The sequence below is a fragment of the Blastocystis sp. subtype 4 genome (assembly GCF_000743755.1).
Source record: "Blastocystis sp. subtype 4 strain WR1 chromosome Unknown seqid_0072, whole genome shotgun sequence".
NCBI classification, from domain to species: Eukaryota; class Bigyra; order Opalinata; family Blastocystidae; genus Blastocystis; species Blastocystis sp. subtype 4.
The window spans coordinates 24,445-37,978 of NW_014569475.1; the positions used below are offsets into that span (position 1 = coordinate 24,445).

Genomic DNA, 13,534 nt, shown 5'->3' on the forward strand with positions numbered 1-13,534 from the left:
AGTGAACAGAAAGATTTGAAAGGATCGGGAGAAAAATTCAACAAACAGGATAACTAATGAGGACACTGCTCAGCAAACATCGATGGATTGTAACCTCCACCAAAGGAGATGTATTTCGTACGGCCCCCTCTCATTAGAAGGAATCTGCGATAGATGGAATTACAGTACTGAAGATCAACTAACCGATACAGACTTCCTGGTCCATTCAATTCCCCAGATTCCCACATTCCTGAGTATTTTACACAACCGTTCGGATAATACCAAATCCCTTCTCCATGAAGAACATTTCCCGCAAATATCCCTTCATATTGTTTCCTTCCATTTGTATAGAATAATACACCTTTTCCATTAAACTGCCATTCTTTGAAATTCCCCATATACACGATTTGGTCCTTTTCGGTTAAAAGACAGCCTGTTCCTGTTCCAGTATTCTCAGACCCCGGTAATTCGAATTTAAAATGCCAATTTTCATGGAACTGAAGACTTGTATTAGGAATTATCCTATACTCATTCTCAGAAGGTTCAGACACCTGTTTCACCTCAGGTCCACCATCTGCAACAACAGGAAAATGTTCATAGAATGTCTTTTTAATCATATCATCTGTGATAGATGCCATGTTCATTCTATCCACACAACGAATCCATTGGTCATCATCACTTCCTTCTTCTTCCGATTGTGTAGCTTCAACAAAGGTATTAACCTCTTCATCAGGAACTACAGTGTCACGCACATAATGACGTTGAGGTTGACAAACAACACAACTCTCTTCAATTCCCTTCCGAGAATACTTTCGTTCCATTATGTGTTCATTCTGAACAAGAGAATCACATACATCACCTTCTCGATTCATCCAGAGAACCTTCCCATCAAGAATCCCCTGTCTAAACGAACACATTAACACACATCCATCATTCAACACTCGAATCACACGACCATTCCAAGTATTATCATTCACTATTCCACAGCTCTGCATTTCAGCATTCCCCAAATGTTGGTAGCCATTCCACTCACCTCCAACGAACAAACCATCATTCATCTCTTGATTCTCACTCACTAAACATCCATATCCATCATACATCCCATTACTAAACTCTCCAATATACATGTCTCCATTATTCGTCCAACATTCTCCCATTCCCTCAATCTCATTCTCCTTATATGTTCCCCGCCATACTAACTGATGATTGATAAGGGCTCTTCCACTCCCTTCGGATACATCATTCTTCAATATTCCTTCCCATCGAATCGGACTGTTGATATACTGTTTAAGGCAGAGACCATTGAAGTGGCAGTCCCGATATGGACCTATCGTAACAACAGTGTCAGTACGATCTTCATTTCCATTTGCAAAACATTTAGGTAAGATTCCTTCAATGTACGAATGATCCTCTTCCAGCTGACCATATGTTAAACGATCATAAGTGATCTTCATACACAAACTCTCCATATTTAGACGATATATACACATGCTGACAGATGACTTGGTATGATGATCTGATAGGACAGTATTCCCAATTAGTTCATGAACACGCTTCCAGTGTAGACCTGGAGACACACATATAGAAGAAGAAGTCTTCGTAGTCATAGAAGGAAGTTGATTCCCGCGGTTAGGATCATATGATTTTGGATTTCTTATAATGTCAACAATTGTCTTTTGAAGACCTATTCCAAGATACCATTCTGCTGGAACAGCTCCTCTGAAGATACTGAACAAGGAGCCACGAACACTTTCACTGAAAAGAGAATGACCATTCACCATGTACCGCTTAATTTGTTTATATGTTATTCCAAATGATGCTAATACAGAATAAATGACATCCGAAAGAACCTCTATAAACATCGTCTCAAATGTGTCATGATCAAACTCAACCATACGTTGTTCCTCATTTACAAGCCAATGAAACTCTAGTTTCTGGTTGTCACTGAATGCACATAGAAGGTTGTCAACAATCAGAGGAATCACTTGATTAATCTCCATATTCGATAAGGGAGGAAGACCGGAAGCGCAAGCTTTCTTATCAATTGCGCTGATCATTCGATTTATGATACGTTTCTTAATGGAGATGTTATATGCCTTCTTGTCAAAACAAGGAGTTAGATTGTGATAAATATGAATATTGAACGAAGACTCGAATACATCAAACACAGCAAGATACCCATCAAATAACCTAGGCGTATTAGTGATGGGAATGAACAACAAGAATTCTGGAACTACAAGCACTTTTTCATACCCAATAGATTGAAAAAGACTCTGTAGAGTTGACAATTGTTGACGCGAACTGACTGTATAGAAAACTATCAGTTGTGATGGTCTCTCTTCTTTTAAATCAAGGTTAGTTTGCTGGAGGTATTGCAAAAAGATCCTTTTCTTAGGATTCGAGAGGAAGTCCCAAAATACCGGTTGCTTTACAGAAATACCATCACGTTTCATATATCGAAGTTGTTCACTAGTCAGGATCGTTGGAATTCTCTTCCCACATCTATCCATAACAAACCAGCATTATTCAGACTTTTCTCTCTTGATATCCATGATATCAAAAGATGTAAGCGACTCAAAATCCGAAGCAACATAGAAATCGTGGAGATGCATCGAAACGCTTGCCAATTGGTCATCAACTGTGAAAACACCATATTCGTAAACATCTCGATTCAATGTCAGAAACGACCACATTCTGACAAAGGATTAATGCTCTTCAAGGTGTATAAAAAGAAACAAGTAAATTAAGAGATGATTATTACTACCAACTCACCTACACAACAATTAGAACAAGTCCAATGAACCAAAAGTGCTCAGACATCCAAGGAAGTCCTGCACCAGTGCTTCTCCCGGCGAAGGGAGTACACTCTAAGGTGGTACTGCGAACGGCTTGGGACACCATTGTTTTCATCTTCGTACAATCAAAAATAAGAACAAGTCAGTAGGCAACACATAAATGTCTAACACGGTATCTTCAGTCCGCCCGTTGCCAAATCATCATTCCAACAGAATGCTTCTCCACTTACCTTTTCCACTTACAATCCCTATCCTGAAAGAAAATGTGAAATTCTTAGAAACCATCCAAATGAGGTCCCTTTTCATTGGATGAACCAGTATTCAAATTGCGGGAATTGGTTCAAAAGAGATATCACAAACAAACAAGAAATATGCTAAAGATAATACCCATTTACTCTTTCTTCTCCCGATCCTCCTCTTCTTGGTTGTCATCTACTTGATCGTCTTCTTCTGCCCTATCTACAGCTGCCTTCTGACGTAATAATGCTTCAAAAACTTGCTTCTCCTCATCTAATCGAATTGCTAGCATCTCCTTTGCAATCATCGAAGTGACTTCATCCAGATTGCTGTCTTCCGTAACCAATGGTTCTTCTTTCACTCTTTGTTCTTCACTTGTTCCTTTGTATCTAGCTTGATAGATTTCTGCATCTACCACATCATCATCCGTGAACTTCAATTCATCCACATTGTACACATCTTTCATTGGTTCTCCTCGCAAAATACGTTTGGCATCTTCTCCAGAAATCGTCTCATTTTCTTCCACAGCCTACACCTTATTCATCCATCATGTATCTACATCAGCCAAACGCAGAAGAAGTCGTTTATTCTTCTCAATCAAAGTACGAGCTCTCTGATACGATTCATCCAACATTCGGTTAATCTCCATATCTTTCTTCTTTCTCTGTTCCTCTCCATAGTATGGTAACTGATCAATTGAAGCTCCACTCACTTCACCTCGTACACGTGGAGTCTACATCTCATTCACTATTTCATCCTTCACTCCATTCATGCCCCACTCATATACCATTCCTCGAGCAATTGAAGAGGCTTGTTGAAGATCACTGCTTGCTCCTGTTGTTACATTGTCAGCACTAAATCAAACATTCTCATCTTATCCTACCCATAAAACACTTCTTCAGCAGCTCGTCCTCCCATGGCTGTATCCATCATTGCTAATAATTGTTCCTTTGTTTGAGATACCATATCCTTCTCTTCAGCTAGAGGTGCCACATACCCCAGAGCCTAGTTCTCATCTTCATTATGCTAACCCACATCACCACGAGGAATCACTGTAATCTTATCAATTGGCATCGAACCTGGAGTTAATAATGAGACCAATGCATGACCACATTCATGAAGTCTATATTTTCATTCTGTCTTCATTCTTACAGTGTCATACGTTCAATATCAGGATTGGATCCTCGATCACCACGAGAACCCATTTTGATTCGATCATATGCTTCCATGATGTGAGCATTATGAATTCGCAAGTACCCACCTGCCAGAGCCTAATCAATGATCCTATTTTATTTATTCCACCTTCATAGCAGCCACATTCATTAATGACTCCAGTTCAGCACCTGAAAAACCTACAGTACGACGTGCTAGTTGAGGAATATCCACATCCTCTGCCAAACGTGTTTGTTGTGTCTTCTTCAACAGAATCCTCTCTCTTGCTTCACGATCAGGCAATGACGCTACAACTCATTCTCATCATTCATTCTCACTTCGAATCTCTAGATCAAAACGGCCCGCTCTAACTAATGCAGGATCTAATACCTTCTTTAGATTGGTTGCTGCAATAATTAACACGCCTTCATCTCCTCTGAAACCTCCAATTTCATTCAACAACTGATTGATAGTTTGACGACTATTACTGCCTCGGAAACTATCACGACGACCTCCTACTGCATCTAATTCGTCGATAAACACAATACAAGGCGCCTAACCATAATATCAAATCCTCATGATTAGGTACATTTTCCCGCGCTTTTTTGAATAACTCTCGAACTCGTTTTGCTCCCATTCCAACATACATTTCATCGAATTCGGATCCAGCAGCAAAGAAGAACGGAACAGAAGCTTCTCCTGCTACTGCTCTTGCTAGTAATGTCTTACCAGTACCAGGAGGACCCGTCAGAAGTACTCCTGTAGGTGTTTTAGCGCCCATCCGTCTGAATTGCATGGGATCTTGAAGATACTTCACCAACATTTGCACTTCATCAAGGCTCTCACCCAATCCAATCACATCAGAAAAACGAGTAGTGATACCTGTTTCAGGTTCGAACTAGTTGTGAATGAAACGAAGAGAATCACACAGAAGATGTTTGGAGAAAATTCCCAGGATTGATATTTGCAAAGAGAAGAAAGAGTAAATAAACGGCAAGAATAGTAAGGCACCAAGTGAGGACGTTGTTCGTTCCAGAAAGGAGATTCTTTTCCAGAATGTACTGTTGAGCAGTTGGATGCCGAAGTCGATGTCCCATCTTCTTAATTTGCTCTTCTGTTAAACCACACTTGTCAAGTTCTTGCTGAATCTGCTCCGGTGTCATCGTACGAAAGCTGTCAGTCATGTAGGTTAGGTAGAGAGTTCTACAATAGAAGCGTATCTTAATCAACTACAAATAATAGATGTCTCTACGGAACAGTTTTGGATTCTCTAAACGCTGCAATTCTTCACGAGCATACTCAAAAGCACCATTTCGGATGTATGTCTATTATATATTGAATTTAGTACTCCTACCATCACAGAATCAAGCGTAGCTAGATCTTTTGCAGAAGGCTGTTGAGCTGCCTCCTGTTCCTTCGCCTCTACAGCTGTTGTAAACTGTCGGACACAAGGTAATCCTTTTAGCAAAGGGAAATTCGCTATAAATGAGCATAGTATACTTCCAGTTCACGATTTCGATAGGAACGCGAACAGCGAATAAACGTATTATGAATATCTCTACACAGTCGAGTTCTTCCCTATTCAAATGAGATTTTATCAATAAAGACTACTGTGAACGATCCTGTCGAAGGAAGGGAATGGAGATTAGATCTCTTCACAAACGATGTTACAGAAGACTCTGCAATAGAAAATGCACGAATGCTCCTGAACATCCGTATTTGTTTGACAAACAAACAGACAAACCCACTAAATTTCAACACGGAAAACTTGACATGTCTTGTCATCCGAAACCGTACTAATGTATGTCTTATTCTTATCAACCACTACTGACATGTCCAAAAGCATATCCTATTCATGAAACCCGGTGTAAATAACAACAGTATGACCATTCAGCTGTTTCAACAACTCACCCGTTCTTCCATCCCACAGATACACACATCCATCCAAACAACCAGTTATCAGAACAATATTATTGGGATGCCACACAAGACGAATGACTCCACCTCCATGTTGCAGTTCATGTCGGATTCGGCATGTCCCAAAATCATAGATGATGACCTTCGAGTTCATACTGGCAGAAGCGATCCAATTGTACTTGGTATTAAAAGCAACACTAATCCATGAGAAAAGTCCATGACTCCAACGCTTCAACACTGCAATTCTCATTCTCATCAGCACTAGTATGTTGATATGAAGCAACGATCTGGAGGTAACATTATCACCAATCCCTGACCTCATTCGTTTTGAGATTTGTTAATCGAACAGATCCATCACGAGCACCACTTGCAGATAAGGACATCTACATATGAATCACAAGAGTAAGAATACCTGTGAATATAGATCCACACATTCAATACCAGCTTGATGCCAGTTGTGTGTATCTGGTTTCACAGATGTTACTTGAGAATGAGTACGGAATAGCCATGATTTCAATGTATTGTCTAGAGAGCCTGTTACTAGCATCTATACGAGAATACTTAGTTATCATTTCTACCTTCCCTGAAGATGAGATCACAGCACAAGTGACTGTATCAGTGTGACCACAAAACAACTATCCATAAATCATCTCATTTAATACATACTGGGTGAGACTCACCTGATGTGACTAACCATGACCACACACAAAAGTCATTTCCTGAGGTTAGAATGACACTTCCCTACAACTCACTGTTATTCTGCAGAATCACATTCGGATGGAACTGGAGCCATTCAGGCTCTTCGGGACCTTGAATGGTAAGAACAGGTGCTCCATCAGCTGTTTTCCAGATTTTCAGCTCTCCATTCATATCAATTGTTGCACACAAGTTCCCTTTAGGACTGAAACAGACAGCACAAACGCTTTCGTTGTGCCCCGTCAATTCAATTACCTTCTCTGGTTCATTAGCGTTGAACAGAAAAGCACGGTTATCTTGACCTCCTGTTAGGATTTGGCCTGGTCGCTGAGGATTCATAGCTACACACAACACCGAGTCTGTGTGTTTTTCGAAACTCTAATTCTCAGTAGTGACAAACTAGCCAACAAAGAATGAGTCCCGAACAATCTCTTCTGGAATAGCTTCATCTTCCACCTCTTCGGGGTTTTCTTCAGTTTCTTCCACAGCATTCTCTTTATTGCCTCCTTCTTCTTTCACTATCACTGAATACACATCAATCCTCCATACACTTTGCTTCTGCTTGCTCCAAAAACTCATCTACATCCATAATCACATACTCTGCATGTTAGTTCACACAAATCAGTAATACCCTCTCCATCAATCACTACTTCCTCGTCATCAGAACCACCTTCTTCTATAATTTCCCTTACTGCAATTCAGGAACAAAAACTATCACTCTACCTCCTTCATCAACATGATTATCAACGAGATCCTACAAATGAGCATTGTAAGTGTTGAACTTACTTCGGACATTTGAATCGAGATGGAGAGTACAATAAGTGGATAAAACAAGTTTGCGACACAAGGCGCAACTATTAGGCGAAACAAACATGTCAGTTATTCGGAAATAAAAGACCAAACTTCTCATAGACTGCATTCACGATACCCCACGAAATGAGAGCTCTCATGAAATTCACCTGAGCACCATTATACAACCCGATCACACTTCCTCTCTCCCTACAATTAAATTAACTCATCAAATCTACTTTACCACTTGGATTATTGCTTTGAACACAGTCAGGCCCGGTTCATACACAATCTTCTTCTGCATTTGCACTTTTGCAACACTGAAAGGGAACGAAAGAGTACTAATGCATGCTCCAAGAACGGCACCATTGAGAAAGTCGCTTAAGGTAGAATGAAGGAAGCAGTAACCCAACAAGATTCAGGATATACATTCAACACCCCTCCATTCTCTCGATGAGGAAGGAGTTTCTGAAATGGTTCACGGAAGAAAAGAAATAACCCACTTCCCAGACAATTTCTCAAACTAATAGCACTAAACATCATCTCTCCCTTCTACTTGGACCTGAGACCTGTAAACATTTCTCTAAAACCTAACTGGCGAAATGCAGAAAAGAAATTCCTAAATTCTGAATTATAGGTCGGTATTTGCATGAGAGTCTGTACTCGCTCAAATGGAGTCAGCAAAGCCTCTGTTAATCCCGAACAACATGATGCAATCAACCGAATGATAATTGTTTCCTGGGCAAAAGGACTACACTTAACACAACACAAATAGATCCACTCCGAATACTTCTGCTTTATCGACAACAACCCACGACGATAGAAATCGAATGTACCGAACATCAACGAGGTACAAATCGTTTTCTGCATAATTGGAGGGCCCACACCACGGTATCTACTCATTACAATTCAGTTCCACAATTACAAGTAGTGGAATCCTTCGTGATATAAATCTCGTCCCACACTTAACAAATTACTTCCAGTTAATTGCTGCCGGAACATCACTTTGTTTATAGGAAATGTACCTATTTACTATCTGAAGAGCATTTGACCTACAAAGAATGTTCACAAGAGCAGCAGTGCCACCACGAATAAACTCTCTCGGTTTGGGTAAAACAACGTAGACTGGGACTGCTCTCGGAGGAGCATGCTCGGCAACATCATACGCAGTTTTCATAACTACGTGGAAAAATACTTCACACTATTAAGATATGATAAACCCAATAAGAAAAGCGAATTCGAAAAAGGCTTTCTGGTGTTAGTTTCGTAACTGTTCAACAAACAACAAACAGCGAAATTACTTGGTCCAACGACAACTGAAGATTTCTCCCTTCTTGTCAATCCGTTCGAAACCTTCTTCTTTCAGACAATCACGCAGACACTGTACCAAAGCACCAGGAAGTCTCTCAGTACGCATTCCATCAAAATAAGCAAGAGCAGCCATACCCGTAGGAGCTGTGACACCTGCCATTACACCTAACGAGAGAATGCGTCTCCAAGCGTTCTGTTTCATCATCAATAGCTTCAAGAATGTCTCATTTAACAATAGATTCTCAGCAGGAGAATCACTATCCAATGCTTCTGCAATTCTAAATCTTATTCTCCTCATCCTCACTCACTGTTCCAACAGCTTGCAACGCAGTAGATTTCCAGCAGTTAGTACACGCGCCACTTCACTACGATTGACTTCCCATTGATAGGTGGAAGAAGCAGCAGTGAGCATCGCAAATGCCTGAGCATACAAGACAATACGAGCACATGCATAAGCATCCTCCATATCCTTCAATACAGTCTGCAGGTCCACATGACTCCAATCAAACTTTGGTCCTTTGACTAAACCATTCACTACATCTCACACTCCTTCATTAGATCTACCTTTGACTCGCTGCTCACGACTGCAAGTAGCATAACGAGCGAATATAGCACTATCCATCACAGAGCTACTCGCATGCACAGTAGCACTCTCCCCCATCACATCCACACCACTCTTCTTCTGAGGAGCTTGATCCCAAATACGCTCAACGAGGAAGTTATCACTGGGTTTGCATCCTTCTACATCTGTATCCTTCTTTCCCACAATCGTTGATGTGATCTGAAGCAAATAGCTGGATTGATCACGCTTATTCCATTCAGCAAATGTATCACTCATCTCATTGTTGCTTAGACGCATCTGACGCATCAAATCATACATCTCCGCCAGAAGTTGACTCTCTCCAATCTCCAACGCATTACACAACGATTTGATAAACACAGCAGCAGAACCCTTGCCAATATAACCAGCACAAGCATGATGATTCGCTTCCGCTGCCACCTTGTTTAACATGGGTTCAACTAAGTCATAGACAGCCTTTGAACCGGAAGCAAGGAAAGCAGGACCAGTATGCATATCACTATCTGTACCCATGATTGCCATTGTCATGTACTGGAATCCCTTCTCTTCCACTTCTTTACATCGACGATCACATTCACTTATAGAATCACAGCCACCATCGATAATAACATCCCCAGCCTATCCAATCACCAAGATATCACTCTAACTACCTCTAACAAGGGAAGAATCTTTTGCATATTCCGATCAACACTTGAACCAGGACGAGCAAGAAGAAGGATGCGACGCGGTGTCTTCAAGTTTTTACAGAAATCACCAACCTAATGCAATTATTGCTTACCTCTATATCCACGTACATCTTTAATTCCTCGGATCTTCTCTTCTAGATCGGATTTCTCAGCTAATTCAATACATTCCTTGATCTATAATGGATTAAATATCAATCAAGTCAGATCTCACCTTGTCTGAGGATTTGTTTCCCACAGTCACCAAATAGCCTTTTGAAGCAAAATTCAGGGCAAGCTGGATACCTTGACTAGTCAGACCATAAATACCAATATCTGAAGACATTTCAGAGAAGGATTCTATGAAACCCAACAAACAACCCAATAAATATAATCTATCGTAACATAGCGGTTTCGAGCCTTCAGATCCTTAACAAACTTTTCTGCAGAATCTACCAATCATACAGCGCTATCATAACTACCATCATCCACTTGAATTATTCGAATTGAATGCAGCGTCTCTTCATAGAACGTGATCCCATCCAAGGAAGGACAGTCTACATCACACCAATACTGCATCCTTACCCTCAATTCTCACCAATCTCATACAATAAAGAGCGTGATTACTAAATATCACCTGATTCAGTAACGGCGCCTTAATGATGGCAAATTCAGACAAGGGGCCAGTTTTATCCCAAATACCTAAAAAGGTCGAGAATCCAAGCATGAGAGATCCAAGTTTGGGAAGATCTAAAATACATCCACCCATCAACAATACTCTCAAATCGAGCCCGTTTCACTTTACCAAAGGAACGTGATCCAATAATCACACTTATTAGATTAGGAAGATCTACTTAACAATTCTCTCCAACACATACCTTTCAATGTGAATTCTTCACACCAATGTCCAATCAAACTACTCACATCATATCCTCCAGTGTTTTCAGCATTTCCTAGAATCAATGCTGTTAATGCATTCAAATACGAGAAATCAAACAGAACATAATCAGAAAAAGATCCAATCCCAACAGCAATCTGACGGAGTTTTGGACATTTGGTTACGGAAAAAGATCGATTCTCTGTAGCAATACGACAAGGATTATCATTCATCCATGGCATATTACTTCCATGATCGCATTTTGTGAAACTATCAGAACCAATCATGAGTGATTCCAACATCGGTAATTCCACTACTGTGAAAATACGGACATTTGCACAGGAATGATTACCAATCGTAACGTCCTGAAGGTGAGGAAGATCGTGAAGCGAAAACGACTGGAAGCTCTCTTCATTACAGCAGTAATCAGGAATGGAGAAGGAAGTAATGGTCTCATTTAACACCTCCAGTGCTGGAGCATTATCTACTGTAAATTCAAATCGACCATCAAATGTAACTCCCTCATAGAAGCCATCACGCATAACACGACGACCTTCTACGGGATGGTTATCTTTCCAAATTCCTTTGAACGATGCCACACCATTATCATAGTAGCTAATTCCAAATCCATCACGTCTATTGTTCGAGAATGAGCCATCGTATACAATATGATTGTCAACAAATTCACGACCATGACCATTACGAGGGAACTGGTGACACATCTCATTCACATATTCACCTTCATAGATAAGATTGCCTAGTTCATCAAACTCCGACATCATTTTGCCATCAAAAGACTTATATAAGCAAATCATTCGATTATGATCGAATTGTCCACAACCACATAACCTCCCTTCTTCGTAAATGGTTCCAAATCCATGTCGCGAATAGGTAGAACAATCAAATCCACCACGATATAGCAGTACTCCATCTTCATCTCTTTCTTCCAAAACAATCTCCTGTTCCGAGCACAACACGATCTTATTCTTTTGAAACACCCCATTGTCCCAATATCCTTCAATTAAAGCAATCCCATTCTCATAAATCACTCCCCAACCATGAAGGATATCGCTTACGAAAGAACACTTGAGATGAAGTTTTCCTTGCTTAAATAGCAAACCGAGGCCGTTCTTTTTTCCATCAGACCGACAACACTCCAAGTACTCATCTTCATGTTCACCCAGAAAGAATTCAACAGTTCGCCCATTCCTCGAAGTCCCTGGATACAAGATACTACGAGTTACATATCCATTAGGATAGAGGCTTTCAATGACGTCATCTAAGTTCACATTTGTTTCCCCCAGAGATGTCATCTCAGCTGAATGGTTTTCCATTGTCTCTAAGAATTATTAATGAAGCTGAATGATCCAAACGAAAACTAGTATATCTATGATTCAACTCATGCTCTTGATCTTGTATTAGATTGCGATGTTCTCTGTTGTTTCAGCCTGAACTGTGATGGTTTCAGTCATTCACTGAAAGCCTAATAATGGAAGATTCTGTCGCCGTAATTCACTTTGAAACAACTACGACATCCATTCGAGTGCTTCGAAATGGTGAAATCTATAATCCTGTGGAGATTCGAGAAGAGGATAATCTATGCATTTTATTTTCTCAGTACCAGAAAATAGAGTTCAATTTGAGCTTGGAGCAGTGGATCAAGGATTGTGACTAGTCGGAATGTGGAACGGATTCTCGGGAAAACGAAGGCAAATTTCGGAGATATACCACTGAGTAAAGATGTTTACGTGGCTGAAATGTGTTTTGATGACATGGATTCTAGTCCCTACTTCACAATACAACTATAAACTGGAGACTGTATTTTTGTGAATTCAGAACATGCAATGGTAGAATATTATAAATACTGCAAATTTGTTATCGGGAAGAGAAACAAGGAAGTCACTAAACGTTGTCTGACGATTCCAAATTATATTACGGACAAGCAAGATGGATCTTAATAAAAGCTACGGAGAGAGTGGGAATAACATGTTCCTAGTTCATCAAGGAGCCAACAGCCACTGGGGTTCGTTTTTTTCGAGATTCAGAAACCAATTTATATCAAAGGATCCGAGAAAACGAAAAGGTATTTGTATTTTTTATTGATGTGTCGTCAAGGAGATGTATTTTTCGTTCTGTTAAGGAGGTGTTGTCATGAGAAATGGAACTTCCTGTTATTGTTGGGTTACATATCATTGGCACAAGGAAGGATCCATTCTTCTATCGATTTATCATTGTCACCCACTTATTATTTAATAGATCTAAGTGGAATTAGAAATCAGAGTGGATATTTGCAAGTCTGGATTATGTGATACGTAATTGTAGTAATAATTCTATACTTGACTCCACGAAGATAGAGTTAGACTAATCCTGTTTCGTTCATACACTCTCTCATTTCAGAAATCCATATCTCTGCCAACAATACCATAGAACCGTGATTTCTTTTCTTATTCATTTTCTCGGCAACAAGAGGTACATGAATCCTTTTGATATTCTTATATTCTAGGTCGGATTGTGGTAGAACATGTTGGCTCGTTGTTGT

General features: G+C 40.1%; 7 protein-coding genes across 7 annotated transcripts; all 7 read right to left on the reverse strand.

Annotated features, from left to right (window-relative positions):
* Nucleotides 1–53: 53 nt before the first annotated feature.
* On the reverse strand, nt 54–2,672 carry JH06_1597 (hypothetical protein; the record flags this gene model as incomplete). The annotated part of the gene is made up of 2 exons (XM_014672832.1): nt 54–2,481; nt 2,512–2,672. The coding sequence occupies 2 exons, from the start codon at nt 2,670–2,672 to the stop codon at nt 54–56; spliced, it is 2,589 nt and encodes an 862-aa protein (XP_014528318.1).
* A 493-nt stretch (nt 2,673–3,165) lies between these two features.
* On the reverse strand, nt 3,166–6,330 carry JH06_1598 (ATP-dependent metallopeptidase; the record flags this gene model as incomplete). Its single annotated transcript, XM_014672833.1, is given in 16 exon segments — nt 3,166–3,540; nt 3,571–3,744; nt 3,760–3,865; nt 3,895–4,016; nt 4,047–4,134; nt 4,164–4,282; nt 4,314–4,471; nt 4,502–4,718; nt 4,753–5,061; nt 5,093–5,366; nt 5,397–5,488; nt 5,518–5,642; nt 5,675–5,741; nt 5,775–5,910; nt 5,989–6,012; nt 6,026–6,330. The coding sequence occupies 16 exon segments, from the start codon at nt 6,328–6,330 to the stop codon at nt 3,166–3,168; spliced, it is 2,691 nt and encodes an 896-aa protein (XP_014528319.1).
* Nucleotides 6,331–6,382: 52 nt separating this feature from the next.
* Nucleotides 6,383–7,544, reverse strand: JH06_1599 (wd40 repeat-containing protein; the record flags this gene model as incomplete). Its single annotated transcript, XM_014672834.1, has 9 exons — nt 6,383–6,463; nt 6,493–6,627; nt 6,659–6,715; nt 6,747–6,821; nt 6,852–7,154; nt 7,185–7,294; nt 7,326–7,376; nt 7,408–7,463; nt 7,513–7,544. The coding sequence occupies 9 exons, from the start codon at nt 7,542–7,544 to the stop codon at nt 6,383–6,385; spliced, it is 900 nt and encodes a 299-aa protein (XP_014528320.1).
* Nucleotides 7,545–7,651: 107 nt separating this feature from the next.
* JH06_1600 (hypothetical protein) lies at nt 7,652–7,869 on the reverse strand (the record flags this gene model as incomplete). The annotated part of the gene is made up of 2 exons (XM_014672835.1): nt 7,652–7,775; nt 7,805–7,869. 2 exons carry the CDS (start codon nt 7,867–7,869, stop codon nt 7,652–7,654), a joined length of 189 nt encoding a protein of 62 aa, XP_014528321.1.
* A 77-nt stretch (nt 7,870–7,946) lies between these two features.
* JH06_1601 (mitochondrial carrier family) lies at nt 7,947–8,742 on the reverse strand (the record flags this gene model as incomplete). The annotated part of the gene is made up of 5 exons (XM_014672836.1): nt 7,947–8,097; nt 8,128–8,316; nt 8,347–8,460; nt 8,491–8,590; nt 8,622–8,742. The coding sequence occupies 5 exons, from the start codon at nt 8,740–8,742 to the stop codon at nt 7,947–7,949; spliced, it is 675 nt and encodes a 224-aa protein (XP_014528322.1).
* Nucleotides 8,743–8,862: 120 nt separating this feature from the next.
* On the reverse strand, nt 8,863–10,133 carry JH06_1602 (6-phosphogluconate dehydrogenase; the record flags this gene model as incomplete). Its single annotated transcript, XM_014672837.1, has 4 exons — nt 8,863–9,154; nt 9,185–9,410; nt 9,441–10,074; nt 10,107–10,133. The coding sequence occupies 4 exons, from the start codon at nt 10,131–10,133 to the stop codon at nt 8,863–8,865; spliced, it is 1,179 nt and encodes a 392-aa protein (XP_014528323.1).
* A 193-nt stretch (nt 10,134–10,326) lies between these two features.
* Nucleotides 10,327–12,329, reverse strand: JH06_5157 (hypothetical protein; the record flags this gene model as incomplete). The annotated part of the gene is made up of 6 exons (XM_014672838.1): nt 10,327–10,454; nt 10,493–10,570; nt 10,601–10,675; nt 10,704–10,868; nt 10,897–10,968; nt 10,997–12,329. The coding sequence occupies 6 exons, from the start codon at nt 12,327–12,329 to the stop codon at nt 10,327–10,329; spliced, it is 1,851 nt and encodes a 616-aa protein (XP_014528324.1).
* Between the last annotated feature and the right edge of the window lie 1,205 nt (nt 12,330–13,534).